The 27,815-nt window shown below is 34.5% G+C and overlaps 1 protein-coding gene across 3 annotated transcripts in view; it reads left to right on the forward strand.

Moving 5' to 3' along the window:
• Diaph2 (diaphanous related formin 2) overlaps window positions 1-27,815 on the forward strand; it is a 714,153-nt gene that overhangs the window by 494,253 nt on the left and 192,085 nt on the right. For all 3 annotated transcript variants that reach the window (XM_052170671.1, XM_052170672.1, XM_052170673.1), the window contains one exon: window positions 15,352-15,516. In XM_052170671.1, the coding sequence (XP_052026631.1) occupies window positions 15,352-15,516 (165 nt within the window). The remainder of the gene's footprint in view (window positions 1-15,351; window positions 15,517-27,815) is intronic.

Consider the following 27,815-nt stretch of genomic DNA (forward strand, 5'->3'; position numbering starts at 1 on the left):
TGCCCAGAGTCTTCTGGCTTTTAGAGTCTCTCTTGAGAAGTCTGGTGTAACTCTGATAGGTCTGCCTTTATGTCTTACTTAGCCTTCTTCCTTTACCACATTTGATATTCTTTCTCTGTTCTGTGCATTTAGTGTTTTTATTATTATGTGACTGGATAATTTTCTTTTCTGGCACAATCTATTTGTTGCTCTGTAGGCTTCTTGTGGGAATGGATGGGTGGATGGGGGAGCAGGCTCTCAGAAGCAAAGGGGATGAAGAACATTTGTAAGGTAAATAAATAAAATAATAAAATGTTAGTTTTTGTAACTAGACATACTTCTATAAGAAAAAGACCCTACCTATTTGTGTTTATAAAATAGCCAAAGCCTAAGTGGATAAACAGCCTTAAAGGACTGCATGTCTACATATTACCTCTAGATTAATCAATTCTGAATGTTTTACAATGAACTAAAGAGTTTCTCCCACAAGTTTCTTTACTAAACCCACGAATATGTGAGGTTAAGAGCAACAATCTCATCACATTCACCAGTGTCTCTCAAGATTGCACTGTATGCCTGTAAATATTTCTGAATCACTTCTTGTATTATGCCATTGTATAATTTCTTTTATTAAACCCTGAGTCACAGAATGATCCTTTTGTTTACTTGAATTACTTAACATAGTATTCAAATGGCAAAAAGAAAAGTATCAAAAATTATTTTCATTAAAAGGTTATATCTTTAATTTCAGATGGCATTAGTAGCTATTTTATTACTAATTCATTTGATATTCATGAGATCACTATGGATGTCAGTTATCCTTTATGATATCATTTATAAAATGACTGAATAGGAACACATTTTCTTAGCTGAAACATTTAAATAACATTATACAATTATTTAATCACTAAGAATTTAATGGAATTATTGGAAATAAACCTCTGAATTGTGTATTAGGAAGTCAAGATTACATCTGCAGTGATATAGAGACAGATTTAAGAATACAGAATGTAGTATCAGTTCATAAAATGACTCATTTTGAATATGCTAAAGGTCATGTATATCATGTGAACTATAGCATTACTATTCACAAAACATGAAATTTTCCTAATGACATATGACACAGATATTACCATAGTACTTAGTGTACATCAAAAGTGAAGAACATTAAAATAAACTTGTTTTCCTTAATATTTATTAGTTTTCAAACAGCATTGCAAGAAAAGGGACCATTAAGAGGAAATGCTTTCTGTAGAATTTTATTCAAATTCACGTACATACATACATGTTAATGTACATTCACATGATATATGTTTTAAATGGCCACTTGTCATATCTTTAAAGTTGCCTAAAGTGTGTGTTGAAAATAAGACAGTTTGATTTCTGCCTAATTCATATGAATGAAATGCCAATTTATATGTCAGTGGATATTTGCTCATGGCACCATTTGGAAAAAGACTTTTATTTAGGCATTTATTTGGATTAGCAAATGTTAGAGTCAAATACAGAAGTCCACATGATAGATTTAAATTTTTAATTATAGCAAGATTATAATTCATTCATCAAGGACATGTCTTCTTATTCTGTTTAATGAAAATATATTCTTTATATTTCTCACTTTGAAGAGCCCTCTGAAAACAAACAAAGATGCTTTCAAGACAAAACCTGGTCTCTGTATACTTTGGGAATTGATTAATGTTAATTCATTTAAAAATGGACTCTGAAGCCTAGTACTGTCATTCCTGGCACATTTTGGTATGTTTAAGCATATGATTCCTTAGGAAAGAGTACAAAGAGCTATCCGATTTGTTTTCTGAGTTAGAAAGGAAGCTGAATGTAAGATATCGAATAGGGCGATGCCTAAAGGGAAAGAAATGAATACAGGGTAGGGCCATATTTTTAATTACTTCCAAAGGGCACTGGTGTGTGTTTTATAACCATTCGTCTCTGTTTTTATGAAGCACTAACTCCTTGAAGCACAAAATTACATGTGTGTGCCTGAGGCATATGGAAAGTAAACAGCAGAGACCACAGCTGAGTCTTAGGCACTGGGTTAATATGTACAGTTTGGGAGAGTTTGGGGAGTCCAGTGGAATGTAATCAGTTTGATTAGTTTCTTAAGAAGAAAAGGAAATGCTCTCAAATGAAAACTTCTATTCACAGTATGAATTATATTAGAGGTTTTAAGATTTTCTTCCTGATTAAAAAGTATGGTGTTGCTAGCAAAAAGTTTCCTTACATTTCTGTAAACTATTTAATATCTTTGCAAATTGAAATCCTCTAAAATTTATTCTGACCTCAAGTTTTTTCGCTTGATGGGTGGAGTTTTGTTAATTTTTTTTTGAAACATAGTCTCCTATAAAGCCCAGGCTGTCCTAGTGTTTGAGACTGTCCTACCTCCTCATTCCTGCAATGTTGAGGTTACTGGCATATGCAACTTTTTTTTTCCTTTGGTCCTTAAAAAGACTCCTCAGAGAGTCCCTTAGAATTGTGAATGCTGGATGCCCCAGGGTAGGGGAATGCCAGGTCAGGGAAGCAGAAGTGGGTGGGTTAGTGAGCAGGAGGAGGGGAAGGGGTTAGGAAGTTTTTGGAGAGGAAACTGAAACATGGAAAGGGGATAACATTTGATTTTTTTGATATATTTTTTATTTACATTTCAAATGATTTTCCCTTTTCTGGTCCCCCACTCCCCGAAAGTCACATAAGCCCACTTCCCTCCCTCTGTTCTCCCACCCATCCCTTCCCACTTCCCTGTTCTGGTTTTATCTTATACTGCTACACTGAGTCTTTCCAGAATCAGGGGCCACTCCTCCATTCTTCTTATACCTCATTTGATGTGTGGATTATGTTTTGGGTATTCCAGTTTTCCAAGATAATATCCACTTATTAGTGAGTGCATACCATGATTGATCTTTTGAGAGTGGGTTACCTCACTTAGTATGATGTTCTCCAGCTCCATCCATTTGCCTAAGAATTTCATGAATTCATTGTTTCTAATGGCTGAATCTCCATTGTGTATATATACCACATTTTTTGCATCCACTCTTCTGTTGAGGGATACCTGGGTTCTTTCCAACTCCTGGCAATTATAAATAGGGCTGCTATGAACATAGTGGAACATGTATCCTTATTACATGCTGGGGAATCCTCTGGGTATATGCCCAGGAGTAGTATAGCAGGATCCTCTGGAAGTGAGGTGCCCAGTTTCCTGAGGAACCGCCAGACTGATTACCGGAGTGGTTGTACCAATTTGCAACCCCACCAGCAGTGGAGGAGTGTTCCTCTTTCTCCACATCCTCGCCAACACCTGCTGTCTCCTGAGTTTTTTTTTTATTCGATATAATTTATTTACATTTCAAATTATTTCCCTTTTCTAGCCCCCCCACTCCCCGAAAGTCCGGTAAGCCCCCTTCTCTTCCCCTGTCCACCCACCCACCCCTTCCCACTTCCCCGTTCTGGTTTTGCCGAATACTGTTTCACTGAGTCCTTCCAGAACCCGGGGCCACTCCTCCTTTCTTCTTGTACCTCATTTGATGTATGGATTATGTTTGGGGTATTCCAGTTTTCTAGGTTAATATCCACTTATTAGTGAGTGCATACCATGATTCACCTTTTGAGTCTGGGTTACCTCACTTAGTATGATATTCTCTAGCTCCATCCATTTGCCTAAGAATTTCATGAATTCATTGTTTCTAATGGCTGAATAGTACTCCATTGTGTAGATATACCACATTTTTTGTATCCACTCTTCTGTTGAGGGATACCTGGGTTCTTTCCAGCATCTGGCAATTATAAATAGGGCTGCTATGAACATAGTAGAGCATGTATCCTTATTACATGGTGGGGAGTCTTCTGGGTATATGCCCAGGAGTGGTATAGCAGGATCTTCTGGAAGTGAGGTGCCCAGTTTTCGGAGGAACCGCCAGACTGATTTCCAGAGTGGTTGTACCAATTTGCAACCCCACCAGCAGTGGAGGAGTGTTCCTCTTTCTCCACACCCTCTCCAACACCTGCTGTCTCCTGAATTTTTAATCTTAGCCATTCTGACTGGTGTAAGATGAAATCTTAGGGTTGTTTTGATTTGCATTTCCCTAATGACTAATGAAGTTGAGCATTTTTTAAGATGCTTCTCCGCCATCCGATGTTCTTCAGGTGAGAATTCTTTGTTTAACTCTGTACCCCATTTTTAATAGGGTTATTTGGTTTTCTGGGGTCTAACTTCTTGAGTTCTTTGTACATATTGGATATTAGCCCTCTATTTGATGTAGGGTTGGTGAAGATCTTTTCCCAATTTGTTGGTTGCCGATTTGTCCTTTTGATGGTATCCTTTACCTTACAGAAACTTTGTAACTTTATGAGGTCCCATTTGTCAATTCTTGATCTTAGAGCATAAGCTATTGGTGTTCTGTTCAGGAACTTTCTCCCTGTACAGATGTCCTCAAGGGTCTTCCCCAGTTTCTTTTCTATTAGCTTCAGAGTGTCTGGCTTTATATGGAGGTCCTTGATCCATTTGGAGTTGAGCTTATTAGGAGACAAGGATGGATCACTTCGCATTCTTCTGCATGCTGACCTCCAGTTGAACCAGCACCATTTGTTGAAAAGGCTATCTTTTTTCCATTGGATGTTTTCAGCCCAATGGTCTCAGGAAATGAGCCAGGATAACATTTGAAATGTAAATAAAAAAAATCTAATAAAAAAAAGAGTCCTCAGAAATGAGATGCTCTGACAATAGTGAACTCAAACAAGTAAATTGTTGAACCTAATTCTGCAGTTTCACTCTCACCTTTTATACTCAGTACTCAGTGGAATTTGGCTCTACTAATAACCAACTATAAGATGGACACTCCAGTTCCTTCACATGAATCTGCTTTTGGTGAAAGAAATTAAGCAAATTCCACTGGTAATTCAAAGACTTAAAGATACTCACTTTCTCTAATGGGAAACCACTTTCTCTAATGGTTCTGGTAGATCTCCTACAAGTGGTGAAGCTTCTAACAAGGAGTGTGCTTTGTTTACTTCTATACAAGGCCATATGATAAGAGGAGCATATAAATGTCTTACATAGCTACAAGTCAGATGTACCACATAATATGTTCAGATGGCGACTGTACTGTCATTTCATCTAAAGTTCCTTTCATAGAGGATGAAAAACAATTCCTGCCTGCCAGGTGTTTAGAAATCATCACAGGAACAGTGAAATGGCAAAACAGTCAAACCCACATTCACAAGGGATACAATGAACTAGTAAATAATACATCTTTTAAAGAATTTTTTATTGCTTTTCATCTCCTGTATCTTTTAACGATGACATCTTAATTTTTAATCCTGTCATTCTTTCTGTCTAATGTAACAGACAGATAGTGATCGTCTGTACTCACACACAGAACTTTGAGAGATAGGAAAGAAATTCCATTTAGTTCAGTAGACAAAAAGGAAATGCGCATATGGTTTTAAGATTGTGTTAGTGAACAATAAAAATATACCACAGAGTGACTCGATATGCTGCACTAAGGCAATGATAACCTGTACCACCTTTGTGAACCTGGTACAATTTACATAACCAATTTTTTTCTTATACACATATTGTTCATCGTAGAGCTTAAATGACTCAAGTGGTGACAATTGTTATTTGTTCACATGACAGTGGGTTAAAAAGGAACTGAACAGCCTACAGTGTACATTGCTTGACTGTCCAATGCCTTCTGAGTGTGAAATGTGTATCTGAAAGGTACTATACTATACTATACTATACTATACTATACTATACTATACTATATAGCATCAGTCAAGGAAAGAAAATACTTATACATATCTTCAGGAATACAGACTTACCTTGTTACAATTATATTTAATAGCTACATTGAGCATTTGTAATTATTAAATGTAAAATGTTTTATACAACTTGATATATTGAAACACTGAAGCTTTAGGAGGCCAAAACTAGCTAGCTGTCTAATGTAGCCAGCTAGTTGCTGGACCAGAATATTACAGGCTGGCTGACATCTCTGCTTCTTGCCTGCTGCCTCAGCAAACTCCTGCAAGCACAAGGTGCTGACCATGTTTTCTCTGCCATGATGTATTTGTGTTGCTCTGAATTGTGAGCCAAAATAAACCCCTCATCCCTTCAGTTGCATTTTTGTCAGGTTTTGTTCATAGCAACAAGGAAAGTAATTAATACAATTATTAATATAAAAATCAAGAAAGACATAAAACACAATAATATTTCAATCTGAGCATTAATTGAAATGTCCTGTAAAGATGGGCAGTTTTTCTTCCTAAAGACATTTTATGTATTTTAGATGGGGTATCATATTTTTAATTTTTGCTGTACATTCTTTCTTGAGAAAAGATGTAATCCAGGTTGGCTGGGAACTCACAGCAATCCTGCTGCCTCTGTCTCTGAAGTGCTGGGAATTTGGTGTGTACCATCACACCCAACTCCTGCTGAATATTCCTTAACTCGTGGTTCTCAGAGGCTTCGTTTTAAAGCATTCCAAGCATTGTTTCTATAATATAGTCAAGAGAATGTAAATAATTATACTCTTTGGAACTGAAAGTCTTTGTGAATTTAAATGTATGTTCTATAGAATTCTAAAAAGAAAACCAAATACTCCTTTTTAAACTGTGGACAAAGGTAAATTGATATCAACTATCATCTGTAGAAATTTTCTCATAAAAACATCACTGAATAAAGGAACAAAAAGCATGTTATTTTATATATCAACCTTTCCTGATGTGTTATCCACTAAAATGACATTTTAAAAGATTCACAGTGGGTAGCATATGGAATACTCCATAAACACTGATTAGATTTAATAATGTTTGTATCACTATTTGGGAACATGTACTAGGAATGCAGCAGCCATATATCATTAGCATCAAAATAACTCAGAAGAAAAGCTAATTAAGGCAAGACTATTTTAGAAACTTTATGAAATTGAAGTCAGAAATAACAGCCTCCCCACCTGCCCAGGACTTTGGACTTGCTTGTATGCATACAAAACAGATTTGATTCATAGAGCTTAGAGGTGGCTTCTATGAAAATTATAATGGACTATTATAGTCTCATTTTCAGACTGTCCATACTGCCCAAAATCCTGGTCTCAAAGAAAGAAAGCACTATTGCTGAAAGTGAGGTTTCAGCCAAGTCCCATCAAAGAAAAGCAACACTGTGGTCTGCAGTTCTGTTGAGCTACAATCATTGACTGTCCATGATTGATGAATCAGCTTTTGCTGTGCAAGTGTGGCTATATTATGTTGAGCAGTGCATGACCTGCCCTGGTATGATCCTTACATGACCTTGGGTACATTGTATTTTATAGGAGTTACATGGGTCATTAATTGGTCATTTCTAGTATGTTTAGACAACAAATTAAAAGTAAGCAGGAAAAAGAGTAGGTAGAGTTTTTTTGTTTTGTTTTGGGGCTTTGGGGGTTTTTTTGTTTGGTTTTTTTTTTTTTTTTTGAGAGATTGAAAAATTTTGGCAAAATATGCCCATTATAAATGCAAGGAAATTATTCTTATATATGTAATCTTTTAAAGTCTAACATTTCGCTAATACTTATATGCCTTATTAAATAGCATTTTTCATGTGTTTTAACCCATTTAATCAAGTCTTTCTAATTCATATAAAACCAAACATATCTTTAAAAAACAATTTTCTTGTTTTGTTGTTAGCTCGGGGCATATGTTTTCTTGTTTTTTACTGTTAAAAAAAACATCAAGATAAATAATATTTTGAAGTCTAGTTTAATCATGTAACTCTTTTCTTCTTAAAATACATTAATTAACTCTTTGAGTCTTAAGTTATCTTACTATTTTTCTTGAGAAACATGACGGAGTATGAAATTCTTAGTTTAACAGTATCAATGTTTTCTCTAGCTCTGGCGTCTAGCATTGCTCCTGTTAGTTTCTGCATCCCAGTTTCCGTGTAATTTAGATCAGATGTTACTTTCATTAGCAGAAGTTTCTTAGCACGCTTCTTAGTAAATGCACACATTTTAACGATTCATTTTCACTTTTTCTTTTTCATGTTGATTTTCATTTGTATTTCAAACCATAATATATAAACAACATAAAATCTACAAATATGTAAGATATAAAAACAAAATGAAATATACCAATCATTTAGCACTATTTTTTCAATACTTGGTCTTTCTTTTTCTGCTTTTGTTCTCGTTGAATTTTAAAATTAACTCGGAAATAGGATATTAATAAACATGCAAGTAATTCTATTATGCATCTCTCTGAATTCAAGATACTTTTTACACATACAAGAATGAGTTTCAATATGGTGACATATACCTCTAATTTTAGTACTTGAGAAAAGATGATCCCTGGCTATTTAATGAGTTCAAGGCCAGCCCAGGCTACATGAGATTCTGTCTCAATGGGGGGGGGGAGAAGGAAGGAAGGAAGGAAGAATCTGTTTATAAAGCAAGGATCAGTGAAAGCTTTAAATATGAAAAAGTCATATAAAGCATTCCATTTGCTTATGCAATATGGTATCTTTTATGCCCAAGTTTCCATCTTTACAGAATTTATTTAATATATTTCACCCACACAAAAATCTTAACTTTTTCTTTTCTCTACCATCTGCTATTCAGTTAATATGTGTTTGGATTTTCTTATGCAAAAGAACTAACAGCTTAACATTTTGGCACTCTTTGCTCTTATGCCTTGACAATGCCTAAGCATTTGTAGATAAAAGAAACATATTCTTGTGTGTGTGTGTGTGTGTGTGTGTGTGTGTGTGTGTGTGTGTGTGTGTGTGTGTGAAAAATTGTTTCCTCTTACCTGTCCTGCTGAATCAGAATGCATTCAAAGATGAAGGGCCGGGGCAGGAGAGGGGAAAAGGAGAGTAAGAGAGGGACTCTCAGCCTAAATCGGTGGTTCTTGCCTGTGTTGCAAGCAGTCAGTAACCCAGGACATGAGGACCACCACAGGCTCCAAGCCAGCTGTAGCTCCATCGTGATTTCTATACCAGCATGTGCTGCAGTGTGAAAACATGTCTCAAAAACAAAAACAAAACAAAAAGTACAGGAAGAATAAAAAGCATGTGAATATTGGTGTTTTCCTCTTCGCACTGCACCTAACACGGGAGTTTTGTTGCTTGAAGTTCATCTTTATATCTGAATGTACTTAGACCAGGCAAGGAATACTGTCAATATTCTAGGTGCACCGAATTCAGCAGATCTCTAGACTTTTTAATTTTCAGACGGAAGTTCTATGCCCACTTAAAAGCAACCCCTCTATTCCTCCTCCACCCATCCTCTGGAAATAATCATTGTATTTTCTATTTCTATTAATTTTACCACTTTAGATACTTCCAAGGGACTATTGCTTTACAAAGGAATGAAAACCTGGAAGGGAACTTGAAAGATCCTCCACTAATGACAGGCTGAGCCAGAATTTTTATGATGTAGCAAGTAGGCCCAGCTCCATTTCTGTTCTCAGGATAATTCTGCAGAATACTCAAAGACCTTCTTCGAGCATAGTTTTAGCAATGTAGGTCTACATTGTAGGAGTCCAAATCTACCCCCTGTAAATAAATCTGTTTCTTCACTCATAGAAAAGCGTGCGCGCACGCGCACGCACACACACACACACACACATACACACACACATACTTCCTGTGTTAACCAAAGCAAAGTCTGTATACACTAAAACACTTCTTAAGTACTAGATGGTTCAGTCTATCTATGGAAAAGTCTGGCTATTACAAAATATATCAGTGTGGTTCTATAAATGCTTTCTACATTTTTAAAACTAGGAACTTGAGCTCAATATCATTAATAGACAATCTTCTATTATTCACATGCCCTCTGCTTCCATTTTGAAATAAGAGCTTTAAAGAAAATTTATTCTGTATCTACAACTATCATGGAGGATTACCATAAACTCCAATGCTGTTCATATTATTCTTATTAATGTTTGCTATTTTTCAAGTTATATTCACCCAACAATATATAATTTTTATATGATTTTTGGCTAGTTGTGACTTAATAATATTTTAATGTACATCCTTTGAAATACAGATTTCTGAGTAGATATTATTCAAATTACATGGAAAATTCATAATTTTAGCATTTAGAGGACTCTTGATGTTATGAAAATTAAAAAAACTATTTTTTCAGTAAAGTCTATGATATCCTTTTATTTAAATGGGTAATTATACCATGTTGCTAACTAAAGATTGTGTGAAGGTTAAGTGGATCTCAAGTTGGTTTTTCCATGTTCTCCAACAATTGCCAGTAATGATATTTAATTTTTCAAGCTTTTATTGAAATTGTAAGTAACTAATGTACTGCCTACAAAGATGAAAATTTTAAGAACTGATTTGACTCAGTTAGCCACATGATATATAAACTGTCACCCTCAGTGCTCTAGTAATGTTCATTCCATTCACAATAAAACAATTTTTCTCTAGTAATAACTATTCTGTCCATCAAAGTTAAGTAAAGTAAGAAACAGGTTTTTTCAACCTCATCTGATGAAAAAGGTCTATATTTCTGTTGGAGGGCTTCTAGGTTTTGGCAGGTACGGCAGGTAGGCGTAACTACTTTTAAACATAAAATGGGCATTATGGAGGAAACATAGATTTTTCAGGTTGCATTTTAACCCCATAATGTTTATTATACTACAAAGTCATATCCATATGGGCACTATGGTCAATGAGTTAATATGAAAATGCTTTGTGGATTTATGAAGAATGTTTTATAAATTAACTTTTAGATTCATGATTGAGACCCATTTAGTTTTCAGATTAAAAATACACCAAAATGGTTAGCATCTCAACTGCTAATGTTTTCAAATTCTGCACACATTTAAATCCAGCAAAGTAGCCTTCTTTGCAGAAGAGCTTGTACAATTTCAGTGCTCACCTTCTTAAGTTCCATGATAAAAAATTTAGAAGAGGTTTTGCTTGTTTGTTTGTGTTGTTTGTTCTCTTTGTTCAAGGACTTGGAAAGGAGACTGCTAAAAAGAAAGGCATTTGGAATCACTTTTTCACCCTCTCATACTTGATTAGTTTATGTCTTAGATATGCCCCACCTCACCACCTTATGAGTATATTTAATGTGCCATTTAAATTGCCAGTGAATTAACTCCATCATAGAAATCTTCATTCCTTTCCAGGGTTCTTCTCTTAATAGTCTAGGGTTTCTGAATGGATGAAAATGAACAGTCTAACTTTTGAGCCCAAAAGAATTAAGTCTTTACAGAACCCTACTCTTTAATGTTGTTAGTTATCCTCACTTTTCAGTAGCATCCAAGCGAATGTATCTAGGCATTCAGGAACTGTTGCCTCTTGGTGCTGTCACTCTTCATTAGTACCTGAGAGAGCTTTGTAGTTTAGCTAAACAGTGTCCCCATCAGGAGTCTTCTGTCTGTGCTCTGAACAGGACCCTCTGACCCTCTGCCTCTCTTTGCGTGTTCTCAAAACCCAGCTTAGAACAGACTTTCTGGCCTAGTCAAATCATTCACAGGATTCTACAGCATGTTTTCTAAAATTTCTTATCCTTAATCTTAATCATATGTGAGAGGAGTGTAAATCTCTACTAATGAAATACATTTCTGACCTTCTCTAAACATATCTACTAAGGAGATACTTAATTTATATTACAAGTAAATAGAAACTGATGAAGTTGCCCCAGTTGGCCTTGGGCCCATCTCTGATCCCCCTGCCTTAGCCTCCCTAGTAGCTTGGATTGTGTGAGCCACCCATCACACTCAACAAAAATGTATTATTGCATTTTATTCATTTAGTAGATAGTACACAAACATAATATGTGTGGAAGACATCGGAGAGCAACTTGGAAGAGTTTGTTCTCTCCTTCCAAGTATCTACTGGGACAACATCAACATTCAGATCCAAATATGTAACCTTAATCAACTCCCAACAATCTAATTTAACTTTTAATTCTAATATATAGCCAGGCAGTGGTAGCGCACTCCTTTAATCCCAGCACTTGGGAGGCAGAGGCAGACAGATTTCTGAGTTCATGGCCAGCCTGATCTACAGAGTGAGTTCCAGGACAGTCAGAGCTATACAGAGAAACCATGTCTCAAAAAAAAAAATTATAACATATAAAAAGACTATCCCTCATGTCAGAGGTTATTACTATATTCTAACATGGGAAGGATGAGTGACTTCTCTTTAATGCCCACAAATTTAAAACTATCATAGTGGAATTTCATTGCCTTTGAGAAAAAAATTTTTTTGAAAAAACATTGGGAACATAATAAGAATTAAGGTACATTGTAGATGTTTAGTGATATATCACTATCAATTGAGGATAGCAATTTGCAAAATTAGGTTGCTACATTCTTCAGGGTAGAAATCAAGGAATTAGTCATTATTTTATCATTAACACATACCAAACCATAACTTAATTTACTGGGAGAGAGAGAGTCAGAGACAGACAGACAGAGAGAGAGAGAGAGAGAGAGAGAGAGAGAGAGAGAGAGAGAGAGAGAGATTTCAGCCCTGAAAGAGTTCACAATCGTGCCATCAAATTACATGAGATTCCATGTTAAAAGCAGCAGCAAGAACAACAAAAAAACAACAAAATAAGACAAAACTGAATGTATTAGGGATGGTGGCACATGCTTAGATGAAGAAGCTATTGGATCTCTTGAAGGCCAGCCTGGTCTACAAAGATAATTCCACGCTAGTCATGGCTACACAATAAATCTATATCTCAAGAACAAAAAACAAAAAAAAAAACAAAAACAAAACAAAAAACAGAGAAAGAAAACCATAACTAAAGGCAAAAGAGACAAAGAAATTATGCAGCACTTTCTGTACAATCACGATTATTTCACGAGATTATCACGATTAATTTTTCTCTCCCTCTCCCTCTCTCTCCCTCTCCCTCTCTCTCCCTCTCCCTCTCTCCCTCCCCCCCCATTAGAGAATAAAAACTGTTAGAGAATAATAACTGTAGAGGTAAATAAAAGACTCGGACTGGGCTGTTTCCTACTTATTGTTACACAGGTAAATGAATCATTGACTTATGTATCTTCTCACTTTGGAACACAGAACTTTGGAAAACAGCTTTGGCCTGTAAAAACAATTTGGTAAAATTGTCTATCACTACACAAACATGTCCACCCCCCCCCAAAAAAAAAGTATGTTAGGATAAATGAGGCATATAAGAACTTTGCCTTTCTTGTTAGCCTTGACTTTTTCACTGGTTTACAGCTGTTGAACATCCTGAAATATAAATTTTAGTACATTGCATTGTAAATAGATTGCACATAAGAGTAACCTTTGCAAAGGCTTCTGCCTAGTAAGTGTCTGGCATGAATCTGTATTTTGGTTTTGTTTGGTATTGTTTTTTTTTTTTTTTTTTTTTTTTTTTTTTGGTAGGGAGATAAGGAAACAAAGCTAACAGTTAATTCTGTGCTGAGAAATAAAGACTAGTGTTTTATTTCTGTTCCACCGAAATGGAATGTTTGATATCTGAACATTGTCTTAAAAGTAAAAATTATATGGTGATAAAAATAAAAATGTATATGGAGCATGTACAGTTTATGAAAAATCTGAAAAGTATTCATTCTTTCAGGTCTGTTAATGTCAAAATAGATTTGAGGGTTGAATGATTTCATGACACTTGTTAACAGGGAGTTAAGTAGCATTAAAAAGACCAGAGATAAATGACTACTCATTTTCAAAATCATGGTATGTACTTTAAGTGTCAGCTACAGAGTAATTTTCCAGAAATGGCCTGATCTCTGCATTGCTTCCATTGGACAAACAAAAGTTGTGTTCCTATTGAAAATATATTTAGACCCATGTTACAGTTTTACTTGTGTGATCACTAGTCCTTTATAATGAACTTAACTCTAATTTTTCAATGTTGATTGGCTTTCTACTTTCTTCATAATTAGTCCTGTAATTTTTCTCTAAACCATTCTTATAAATTAGCATATAACAATTACCTACCCAAAGAGAAAAGAACAGAAGCAAGAACTCTAAAATAGTCCCCATACTTATACCATATCTGAACATTTTAGACAGCATATTTATGGTTTTATATTTATTAGTCATAAAAGGTTCATTTTTTTCAGTTTATCCTCAATAGTTCTAAAACAGAATTTGTTAGAGATATAGGAACATAGATAGATGGACAGTAAATAGATAAGATAGATAGATAGATAGATAGATAGATAGATAGATAGATAGATAGATAAAATATTACACATAGTTTTAATTTTAGACCAGTGCTTAGACTTCCATGCATGATTACAATCATGAGCCATCACAACTGCTACTTACATTTTGTGTGACATGACATATCATATGATATGTCATGTCACACAAAATGAAATGAAATGCCATGGGTGGATCAGTATATATTTAATCTTAGGCTTGATGAAGAATGCATAGACATTGAGAATCATGAAAGATGACAAAAAGATGTAAAATGGGAGAAATTTAATGAGACATATTTGGAAACTTTTGTATAATGTTCTTCAGAGGTGATGACATCCTTTTCATATACATATAGATTGAATATCTCTGGACTGAGGGTCTTGGAGCCTATTCAAGTGGTAGCTCAAGGAATTCTTTCCTGGTTGCTCTAGAGGAAAAAGGTAAAAGGAAGTTCAGAGAGACATTTTTTCTCCTGTTCCTTCCCTCTTAATATTGGCTGCATATGTTTTATATGTATTTTTATGTGTATACACATCTATATACACACATGTAACAAATTCATGCTATAGCAATAGAGGTAATTTTCTGATATATATGTGCCTATATGGTTGAATTTAGAAAACATTTTCTAACAAACATATTCTGCATGGTTGTACATTAAATATTTATGTCTAATTAAAAACTTTTCAAATTTGGTAAGCAATATGACAGTAGAAACATTTGCAACAAATTGTGTGAAATGCCTTGCATGCTTCATACTTCACATGCTTACAGCTGGACAGCTAGCATTCTCAGAATTAGAAGACCTTCAAAGTGGCTATATTTGAGGATAGTTTCTTGAAGGAGGTAATTGATATCAAAAATTACTAAGGTATATCTTAATAGTATGTGACAATTGGCCTTTGAAGAATGGGTAATTTGAACACACATGGCAAAACTGGTGAACAATTGTATGAGGACACAAGAGGGAGAAGTCAGCAAGCCATGGGAAGAGGCTGCATAAGAAATTAAATATTCCAATACCTTTCAATCAAAATTTAAGCATGTATGAAGAAAATAAGTTTGTGTTGGTCAAAGCACCCAGCATGTGATACTTTATAATGGCAGTTCTAACAAACAAATACATTGTATATATATAGTGGTTTTAATAAGTTTTAACATTTAGTGGCTGCTCCTAAAATATTATTTGATCACATTCCTTAATGCAAAGTTACAGCTTTACACAGAATGCCAGAGAGCAGTATGACAAACTGTCTACCATGCACAGCAATATGTTGAAGCTCTATGAGAGTCTGGGAGAATACTTTATTTTTGACCCGAACACAGTAACCATAGAAGACTTTTTTGGCGATCTCAACACCTTCAGAACCCTATTTTTGGTGAGTAATATAAATTAAAACATGGTGAATTCTGTTCTTTCTTTCTTTCTTTTTTTCTTTCCTTTTTAACTTGTACTAAAATCTTTATATATCTAATAAATCTACTGATTTCATGTTATAGATCTTAGCTGCAGCAGAAAGGTCAGTTAAAACATTGGCATTTGAGGAGTGTTTCTGTGACCAACTTATTTGTTAAAGGTGACCCTGTAATCTGATATTGCCCAGAAAATGGTTCAATTGAAGTAGGACTTGGACAATTTGTGAGGTGAGAAAAAGTCTCCAGGAACTACTTTTTACTAGTTCTTCAGATGCAAATCAGGGTATATCCTAACAGTTAAATTGGAAACTCTAGAAAGAGTACAAACTACACTAAACTTTCATAAATACCATAATTACCTTTCATGACTTTCCTGAGAATAAATGCTGAGGTTGCCCTTTGACTCTTAATGAAGATATATATTTAATTAATGTGATCTGCTAACAATAAGAGCTCAGAAAAATTAGTCAAACCATTTTCAAAATCTGAAAGTTATAAGTATAATATGGATGCATAAACACACAAGTAACACTCTTATCTGTGGATTCATTTTCCACAGTTTAGGGCAATTGTAGATCACCATAATTAAATGAAAATTTCTAGAGGTAAACAACTCAAACGTTTTAAATAACTTGTATTATAAGACATGTTTAAAATGTATGTATTTCAATATTATTGTTAATCTTTATTGTGGCTAACTTAACTTACATGCTAACAGGTGTGCAACATATTGGCAGTCTTGAACTTGGATTGTGCATGTAACCTCTTTGAGCATTAATTTCCTGTAACCTATAATGTGTAGATGAACAGACCATATTATTTTTTATTCTCTAACAATTCTTTCAGGTATTTATTGAGAATCCTCTTGATTTGATGTGCTGAGACAGAAATAAAGGGAAAAAAGTAATTTTTCTATATTCCATGAATACAGACAGGTATAAGCATTAGAATTTACTGGGTCCAGTCATAGTAACAAGTTAGAATACAGTTATAGTACAAACTAGAACATGCCTAATATTGCCTACAGTGTCCAGAGAAGCCTTCATGAGGACATTGACATTTGAATAAAGTCTGGGAAAAAACATAGGAGTTTGACAAGCAGATTTTGATAAGCATGTTTAAACGTTTTATACCTGACCTATACTTCAAAGAATCATAAATCAACATCACTAGCTTCTGTCAATCACTGTGCCTCACCACATTCCTGGATCATGGTGAGCTTAAAGTGATTTCACTCCCTCAGGGGAGGGAAGAACCCCGAAAGAGAGACAAAAATTGGAATCGCTAGAAGTTCCCGTTTTCTTAGTGTTTTGTGTGTTTAGCCTCAGGGTTCTTAGTGCTAAAAGCATATTGGACTAGAGATGGAAGCAATAAAATACCAGTAGTGCTGAGAAGAAAATAAGAGTTCTGATTCATGTGCTACCAAAAATGACTTCCAAATGAGCTCAGAGATTCATCTTGGGAGATCTATTTGGCAATGTACAGCATAAACAAAACGCACAAACCAAAAAGAAAAAAATCTTCCTCAGAAAGAGCTATCTTCTGAAAGATAAAAAAATACAGAAATAAAAGGAGCTGCTGACATTACAGATTAAGTCTTTTTCAAAATTATCACATTCAAATGATGGAAAAGAAGTTTGGTAATATCTATGTAATGGTGCTCTATTCATTATAAATACCATTTATATTGTCTATTACTCAGCTACTGAGTTTATTGAAAGTATTCAGGATGAGAGAGAGAGAGAGAGGGAGAGAGAGAGAGAGAGAGAGAGAGAGAGAGAGAGAGAGAGAAGAGAGGAGAGAGTAACCTCTCCAAATTTATAATATAGATTGTCCTTTTAGGTCTTTTCCCTGAGATTTCATCCATTTTTAAAATGGCAAAGACGAAAGATTAATTAACAACCCATGAATTCAAATTGAATGTTTTATGGAAGAAACTCAAATCCATATTTATGCACTGTCTAAACATCTTTTCTGTTTATTCTCCTTTATGCTTCAGTCACTCTACTAGTTCAAATAGTTGACTGCACAAATACTTGTTCTTTCTTTTGAGATATTTTGAATAGAATATTCAAAACCAGTGAGTTTTATATGTGTCACTGCCATACAATATAAAAATTAATTTCAGCTGTTGGAAAAGTGTTTGAGGCAAGTATTTTACTTCAATAACTTTCATAGCTCCAAATGAATTATAGAAAATACTATTCTCTTTTAAATCTGTCACTTTCCTGCTGCTTCTGTCTGTCTGTGTGTTTTTTAATAAACAATATGTTACTCAGGCACTCAATAAATATTTGTTTATCCTCATTCTATACCTCTTATACTAAAAATATAGGAATAATGCTTTGAAAAGTTGTTAAATGCATTGGCATAACTTAAAAAGATGTTTTCATAGCTATTAATCATTCCAGCAGATTTTTCTCTCAACAAAACATGTGCAACAGTTTATTTGATAAATAAACCTTGAAGCAGATTTTACATGAACATTAAAATTGTGAAGTATTAAGAAGCTAAATGGCCTCAGATAATCATGGAGATGTTCTTGCACAATAATGCTAGTTCTGAAATGGTTTTTGTCTAAACTTATGAACACAATTTTAGTTTGAGGTCTCTATCATCTCAGCTGAACTATAACAATGACTCTATTCATTCTATGCTAGGAAAGACAAAATCTGGAAGGTAGAAGAGAAAAAAAGACAGCTGTGGGTTCCTAAGAGATCCTAGAGCTTTGGAGAACAAAGAGAAATTTGGGTAATCCAGGATCAATAGTAGAGAAAGCCTGACTGGTTAACTTATAATTGTTAAGATACCTTAGTTGGTCCTATAGGGAATTATAAAAGCCAAGGCCAACTGTATAACATTTTCAAATACAGTTTTCCATCTCTGTTAAAAATGATTCTTTTAAACTTTAAACTTGTTTTGAGACATGCTTTCAAGTATTCTGGCTGGCCTTAAATTAATTTTATAGTCCAGACTGGTCTTGAACTTCTGATCCTCCTGCCTCCACCTCCTTAGTACTATAACATGCATATACCACACTGCCAGGCTCCCCTTTAATTTTACAGAACATAACAAAATATAAAATGTTATAGGAAGTGGCATTAATTCTAGAAGAAAATCCAACATGAAAGAAATATTTAAGCTCTCTGTTAGAGATCTCTGTGTAACCATATTCACTTACAGAGTTACTTAAAATTTTAATGTAATGCTTTTATCATTTTCAATTTTTTTTAAAAAAATATATTTTATGTGTATATGTGCTTGGTTATATATCACTTGTTTATCTGCTACTCTCAGAAGCCCAGAACTGGAGTTACAGAGGTTTATGAGCTACTTGAAAGATCTAGGAATTTAGCCTGTGTTTTTTAGCAATGTAGCCAGTCAACATATGAACCGAGGCATTTCTCCAGCCATAGAAACAATTTTAAGAAGTCACCACCTGTTTCATGTCGTCATTCCTTTGCCAAGGCCTTAATCTTCTCTGGGTCTAAACTGGAAATCCAAAATGAGCATCTTCATTTAGTAATACTCAAAAGACTAAACTGATTATATACAAAAATTATTCATCCTTCATTAAAGGCAATTTGAATTTAAAGAGGCTAGGGTGAAATTTTACATTAAAAAATGACTGTATAATTCCTGATCTAAGGGGTCTAAGTTGTTTTGACTCATTTTAAAACCTTGATCTCCCAAGCTCTTGGCATTTAAAGCAATCATTGGTGCTGTATTGTTTTAAAAAGAACAACAATAAAAAATGGTGGACTTAAGTAAGAAACAAAGTACATTGTTTAACCAAGTAGCCTTAACAAGCAATAAAAGCCATTGCCTAGAATCTTATTAACCCCGAGTCTCTACTAGATGCCTAATATAGTTATTTCTCATTGCTTTGCCAATAAAATGCTAATTGATAAGGTAAAAGTGACCTTGACTAACTGCAAGATCCTGATATGCCTCTTGAATAATTTAGGTTTCTTTGTAAGCTATAGGTCTCCAAGCCCTATCACTTAGGAATTCAGAGGAAGGTTGCCTTAGTAACAATAATCTCTTCCCCACCTTCAAACTGAACTCACACTCTTATAGCCTGTATCCCTGCTGGTACCTCTGGAGTTACCACATGCATGCATACATGCTGACAGCATGCTGTCTATGGTTACCCTTTGATATTTGCTCATATACCAACTAAGAGTTACATTCTAGAATGAGAATACAACATTGGAAACAAACAAAAGTCTCAGTTTCTCCCAATTTGCCTTGTATTGCTCCAGTTCCCAACTAGACAAGGTTAGGTGGTGGTGGTGGTGGTGATGGTGATAGTTGGTGTTGGTGGTGGTAGTGGTGGTGGTGGTGGTGATGGTGGTAGTGGTGGTGGTGGTGGTTTTATTTTGGTATGTTTTCCTAATAAAGCTGTTCGGAGTTGACCACCAAGAAAATGCATATATGTGGACTTAGGGTCCAAGGGTGGAGTCTGTGTTGGACCAATTTTTGCCATGAACTCTTAACTGTATAAATAGTTGTGATTCATAGGAGACTTCACAAAAACAGTTCCTTTCCCTTCTCTCCTGATCCCCTTCTCCTTAGAGGCTTTAAAGAATGTCTGAAGTCCTAGATACCTGAAGGACTATCATAACCCTTTTCACTGTCCTCCTTCCTCACTTTTGTTCAGTCATCTAAGCTTATAGCTTTTTTCCAGGAGCCAAGAATAAATAAAATGCCAGCATAAATCCTGTCATGCAAATAGAGCCCTAAGGGCCTACCATCTCCCTCTAGTTAATCACAAACCCCCAGATAATTCCCTTTGAGCTCAACTGGGACCACCCTAGCTACATAGCCTTGGGTTTATTTTGATCTATTGCAACTCTTTGAACATAGGAGATCCATGTAAAATATATGGTAACTCTATTAAGTAGAATATTTAACCAGAATTTCTCATTCACCAGCCGTATCAGAAAGACTAGAGTGTTTTATATACAACTATCACTGGCTTCTCCTTTACAGAAAGATGGCAACTAAAAACTGTTATTCACTTTGGGCTGGAAATGGATGTCCTATATTTTTCTGATAAGATTGTTCCTTGTATAGAAAAACTAACCATTACTAAAGAATATATAATAAAATTACACATAGTTTAAAAAAAACAAATTCCCCAATATAAAACTTTCTACTGGTTGGAATGATTCCTAAATATATGCATATACTTTTCATTAATATTTAAAAGTGTCATAAATGTTTCTAAAAACTGTCAGAATTGTATTTAACAAGCTAAATTTTGCTGTTAAAACACCAAAAGCCACATTTTCATTAAATGTAAAAATATTAGCAAAATCAACTTGTTTTCTTTTCCTATTAAAGCCTAATAAGAATTAGAATCCTTATACAAAATTCAGTATCTTTAGTTTGGGCAATATATCATGTAGAAATTTTCACAGAAGTATTCCAGTATAAGTAAGTTATTTTTGAGTTATATCTAAGAAGTAAGAGAGTTATAAGTTATGTAATACAAGATATAAGTTGACCTTTCTTGAACAAGGGTACCTTAAGGCCTCTTGGAGGTATCTGTCAAAATATGCCTATTGTAACCTGACCCAGAAAATCCTTGACCTTCATACAAGCCATGCTACCTCTCACCTTGCCCAGGATTTTTTTATTATTGTTATTCATTCTGCTTCATCTTTGTTTATTCACTAATCAATCTTTAATCAGAAAAGTCTCCCTAGCCACTGTATAAGCCAGTTCAAAGCCATACTACTTAGAATCATACCCACTGAGCTATTTTTATCTCCCTCTTTTCCTTTTCCCCTGCCTCCTACCTCCTTCAAATGCTGATCAAGTTGTTCAAATCACTTCCTCCAAACAGGTCTCCCCGGCACTCATCAATCTCACTACCTTTAGTGTGTAGTCTTACAGTTTCCCTTGTATAGATCAACTACAATGCTAATAATTAAGGATGTGTATGGATGATTTAATGAATTAAGAAAACAATGAATGAACCCAAACTGCCAAAGATAAGTTGAAAATGCTTGTTCTCCAGAACTTCACCCCAGTGGGAAGAAATAGTGAACTTGGACGCATGCATAGGAACAACATCTCAGCACAGAAGAGAGATGTGTTCTTTCTGTGAGATATAAGGAAGGCTCTGAGCAGGAGGCATATACGAAGTGGATATAGTCAGTTTTTGTTCCTTTATGACCAAAGAAGTTCTTTTGTTCTCTTCAACCTCCTTTTGGTGTTGAAGTTTAGTGGTAAATATGTATTATTTCCTATAGCTCCATGATTAGTTCAACGTGAAAAAAAAAACAACTATTTTATTATCAGAGAAGTAGTTGTCAGCTAATTATTATGATCTAGAGGTTATCCACTATATGCTTAGAGGAGCAGTAACCAAGCCTCAATTAATTCTTACAGAATGGACAGCTGTACTGAACAATAGAGCAACTGAGGCAGATTATCTAGCAAAAACAACCCCAAGAGGCTGATTTGCATGGCATTATTTTAGGCTAGTAGATCTCATCCAAGAGTGATTTTCTCTTCCAAGGGACATTTGGCAAGATCTCGAGGGCTTTTTGGTTCTCACAACTAAGGCATAGGTACTAATGGTATCTGGTGGCCAAAGCCACTACATGACAAATGCCAATAATCTGTATAATAGTTGCCCTCAATAAAGAAATATCAGTATGGCTGACTCAGAAAAGAAAAGAAAAAAACAACAGTCAAACAAAGAAAAAAGAAAAATAAACAAGAAAAAACCTGCTTCAGGGTTATCCGCTAAGGATTTTATTTTTTTATCATTCAGAAAATCTAAATTCACAGGCAAAATCTGTACTTGATAAATTCAAACCTTTTATACAAAATGCTTTAGATATTAGTATCATTCAAAATATCCTGGTTCAAGTGGTTTTAAAATATTTTTACTACCAGCTTGGCATGCAATTTAAAGAAAATAATAGCATAATTATAAAATATAGATAAAATCAAAAGAAACTTGGTATTTCACTTCAAAATATAATCACTATTAATACCTTGGCATATATCCATTCAGGCATGCATATATGCCTGCCTGAAGTGTGAATTTGTCTTAAAATAAACAGAATGAATTATGAAAACTTATGTTCTAAACAAAATTTAACTTGTAAAAATTACTATACCTGTGTGGAAATGTCCATCAGAATTCAGTGGCTGTTGCCATTGGTGATAACTTCAGTTGAGATTAAAAAATGTTAATTAGCTCATTTTTACCAATATGTGCTGTAATCGGAGCCATAGTAACTAACCTGTAAATGGGCCACTGGAATCCTGCTTTCTCTTTTTGTTTTCTACACAATACAACCATCATACTTCCTAAAGACAAGGACCCTTAAATCAATAATTGGTGCCTGACTAACTAGGCCATTTCATACTACCATTTACTTAGCACTCTGTTATCAATACCTGCTGTGCCCTTTGACTTAAAACTATTACCTAAGGACAGTGTGTGTTTATAAATGAAATCTATAATATAAAAACTTGTAATTATAAAATGACTTCCTAACAAAAGTAATACTGTGATTTAAAATTTAAAATGAGTATCCTGAAAATATCTATATGACTATATCTATATTTTTATCTCTTGTTTTCCTCAAATTCTCTTCTTGTTCCAAATTTCAACAGGATGCTTAGACATTTTCTTGTTTTAAATATTTGAACCATATTATAATCTTAATGGTGAAATAACTACTATTTGTATTGACATAAGTCCATCCTTTGTTTTGCTTTCCACGACAACTCTTTTATGGCATTAATACTTCTCTAGCGTTCTTGATGAGGCTGTAGGGAGCAACCAAGGAATGAATGGAATTCCTCAGTAGCTTGAAATGAGCCAGCCAGCCATTTAAATCTTTGCATTAAACTTCAAGTTGCTCTAATCTGTTCTTTGAGGAAGCTTTTTAGTTCTTTTTCTACCTGACAGAGGACTCAGTCTGATGGGATTGCATTTTACTTTTCAAATTCCACATGTAGTGCATAAATGATCCAAACCTACTGACACTAGTGTGAGTGTAATTTGAATGGTATGTTTGATTCCCCTCAATTGTCTATACATCATATAAATTGGAGATGTATAAAATCAACAATATTATCTAAAATGTGGATGAAACTATAAACATATTTGTAGTCGTGAGCACTGTGAATCCCTAGCTAGAACAAATTGATGCCCCCAACAATCTTGAAACTTTAATTTGAATGTTCGTTAACTTTAGTGATCTAAATCATTCTCATTGATTATATAACAGAAAATATTTACACAGATACTTACTCTTTAGTTTAAAATACAAGATGTATAAATAAAACTTTAAGATGAATTCTCTGTAATATATATTACCCATTTGGGTATTTTTTGAAACTTTATTTGACTTTTGAACAGGCTATCCTATTTGATGTTTTGACTCTTTCATAACATTTCGGTATGCTTTGGGCAGTCAAATGAGAAGAAAACGATAAAAATTGGCTGAAGAATATAATTTTGCTATATTACTAGAAATATAGAATGAAGGCACTTGATTAGGTAGTTCATTGATATCTATAAACCAAGATTTTTCAAAAAAATGTTTTGTCACTGTGGGAAGTTTGATCCACATTTACAAAGTGGTTATCCACTTAATCCAACTATCACATGAACATACCCTAATATTTTATAAAAAGATGTTATATACCATGAAGACTTGTTCCCCTCTAAATTGGGAGAGAAATTCTTCCAGAAGCTTCTGTAAAGATATTTCTTTTGGCCAGGATTTGGTCATAGGCAATGGGTGTTGGCATTGGACCTACTGGTAAGCCAAACTTTTAAAGAAACTCTTAAATTCACTAAGGAGATTTTACATTCACCCTGTGGATAAAATGACTCTCCTTCTATGAGTGTGTGGCTACATAGAATTTGCAGTCAGTCCAGTCTAGTACTTGGCAAGATAGGACAAAAATTGATGTTATATAAATTGGGCACAAAAATGAATTGCTGCTGAGTATTATTAAAAGTTTTGAATTGCCAAAGTATAAATAAATGGTAGAAATGAGAGTATTATATTGTAAAAGAACATACTACTGCTTGTTTAAATAGAGAAAGAAGTTATCTTTGAAAATATGCCAATGAAAAGCATCAGACATTTGCTTTCCCATTACCCTTCCCTGTTCATCTTCAATAGAAGATATTTCTGTTTTGCTAACTTGCTTGTTCACTTTTTCTCATTCACTTAAATATTGTTTATTGTGTCCTTACTTATAAAGACACTTATCTGGACCCAGATGTTGTGGCTTTAATATTTTTTAGTATATTAAAATAAAATGTTGTGGCTTTAATTTTCTTTAGTATATTAAAGTAAAACAACAACAACAACAACAAAAAAAAAAAACCTCTGTTCTCATGGAGTGTGATTTAATAAACCAAACAGAATACCCAGTAATAATAGATGAACACATTCTGCATCAGTTATATAGTTCCACTGTATAATCAGCAGTTTAAATGAAGATTTTAATTTTCATGTTACAAAGTTTCCCTTAAATGTAGTTATCACTAAGTATCCCCAATTAGGAGACTTTATTCATAACTTTCCAATATACCCTATAGCACAGGGTATGTATCCTATGTGATATAGAAATACTAATGAAGTCTATCCATTGAGAAGAAGAGTCCTGCCAAGAGTTCTGTCCTTTGGGGTAAGTAATTCTAATTTTCTAACATCTAGATGGTATATAAATAAAAGCTTTGCATACTTACCTGGTACAGTATCTGCTTTTAGACAAAGTTTAAAGTTAACAATGGAGGAAAAACATGAGAATACACCTATACTTTTCCTATTGCCATTTCTAAATCTATTGCTTTCAACAATTACATATTTAACCCTGTTCTTTATTATAGAATTCAAAGCAAAAACAGTACTTTGCTATTAGAAGTAGTAAGTTAAAAATACTGTTTCATTTTCTGCATATGTGTCTTCAACAAAGTGGCCCAAATTTAGTAGGTTAGGCATTAACATCTCCAAATGGATTTCTAAATAAGAAACTCTGACGAAAGGTGAGATGTAGAGCAGAGCATGTAGTGGTGTAAAAGCATATTTTAGTGCCAAAAGGAGGAAAAAACTTAAGTAACTTACAAAGACTTTGAGTTATTCTTGAATTCCTTCCCTCTGGTCTCTGTTTGCCTTCAGTGAGTTGATAGGTAAACTAATGCAATAGTAAGATGTCACTCATTCTGCATTACATCCATGCCCTTTAAATTCAGGACAGTGCTTTAATCCAGTAAAACAATTCTGTCAAGAAATTCTAGCACTACTGCCAGCTAACAGAAGAAATAGTTGAAGCAGCCTCTCTTGTACTTTTGAGAGAAAACCTTATATGTGGCTGCCTTATCTTTCTGGGTCTAGAATTCTCTCTTTGCAAAAATGCTTAACCTGTTGTGGTCTGGCAATGCAGCTTTCTGATCTTCACTTTTCAAATTGGCATCCTTCGGGAATGGCCTCCATTTTATAGATCAGAAAAAGGGAAATGCAGATCCTTAGAGAAAATTTGCCTCCTCTGTTTTTATAAATAAATTTGAACTGGTGCACAGCTAGGCTCATTTCCTTGTATTTATGGGAGGGCTGTATAGATGAGACAAACCTGCCTGATAAACAAAGCTCAAATTAGTAACTATTTCTCTAATTCCATTTAGAAATATGTAGGAGTTAGAGCAAGGGCTTGCCTAGGGTGTAGGGAACACGGAAAAATCAGTTTGAAACCTAAAAGTAAGAGCACAAGGAGAAATTCTCATAAGGAGTGCATAGAAACCATGTAGTATCTTGAGTTTTACCTTTCAAATACAGTCCCTCTCAAGAATGGGGACCACTTTTAAGGAAATGGGTACTTCCATTTTCCTTGGCAGGATCAGTTTATCTGGTGAATTTGCTTTTGTTTCAGGTGACATTTACTTCATATGGTTTACCTTAAGCTGAAATGTTGCATACATGTTACATGTTAACAGGATGCCTATAGATGTGACCCAGGTCTTACCATGTGAGACTACAGGCTTATACAAAAATGCTCCACATTCTTCCGTGGAGACAAACGATACTTGCAGCCTTTAGTATAGCGGATACACAGTAAATGATGCATACTCCAATTGCCCCCACTTTTATATTATAGCATAATATACATATATTGTTAACCACCAGAACAATCAGTTTCCACAATGAAGATAATGCTTCTTAGTCTTTATTTTCAGTAGAAATATTTCTCCTGGAGTTAGAGAGAGTTAATTAGGTATGACACAATAGAGATATGCTTTGATTAAAATGAGTATACTATCACCACATGTAAGGAAAACTGTAGTCTTCATCCTTTGGTCTTAAATATGTCTTACTATAGATGCAATAATATTAGCAGTTTGATTGAAATACTTCATAGTGTTTCCAGGTAGTACATGCACCTCTGATTTCTATATGTTTCTTGTCACAATGTTAATCTTCAATTCTAGATTCAAACTTATTTTCTGTCTGATACCTCAAGCTAGACTCACTATAACTACCACAAACTCTGTATATTCTAAATGTAATTTTTTACTGCTTTTCCTAACTACTTCCTGTATTCTCTTTGGTGAAGACACAACCTGGTATGTTATTTTTCCTCACTTTTGACATCTGTTCAGTCTCCAATGTGTGTTGTTTATGCTTTAAAATATTTCTCAAACCCATCCTATGTATATCCTCATTTTAAGTACCTTACTTTCAGTATTCCTCATTTCTCCCATGGATTTCTGCAATATTTTTAATGTGTCCTGAGTTTACTGTTAATCACTCTCCAAACTGACTACATGACTCTTTAAGATACTTTCTCCAAAAATGTTGATATACTTAGGATACTTGCCTTTTCAAAAATTTTCTGTGACTGCCTATAGATAAAGCCTAGAGTAGCATTTGGAAGACTTTGAAAATCTAAAATTGCCCAACATGGGTATAGAATGCCATCTGTTCTACTTTGCTATTTCTGTGGTAGATACTGTGATCATCTGCCCAGTCGTGGTACTACCTATGCTGGGCAGGCCTCTCTCACATCAATTATTAATCCAGAAAATTCCTATTGACATACCTACAGACCAATTTGTTAGAAGTAGTTCCTCAATTGTGTTTTTATTTTCCCCATGTATTTTAGTTGTACATTGACTTGACAAAAACTAACAAGCACATCATCTTACTGAACAGCCTGTCTTCCACCTGGGGGAGGGGAAACATTGTTCTTTCAGATTCTATTCAATTTCGCTGTC

Source organism: Apodemus sylvaticus, chromosome X, assembly GCF_947179515.1.
Source record: "Apodemus sylvaticus chromosome X, mApoSyl1.1, whole genome shotgun sequence".
Classification (NCBI taxonomy): Eukaryota; Metazoa; Chordata; class Mammalia; order Rodentia; family Muridae; genus Apodemus; species Apodemus sylvaticus.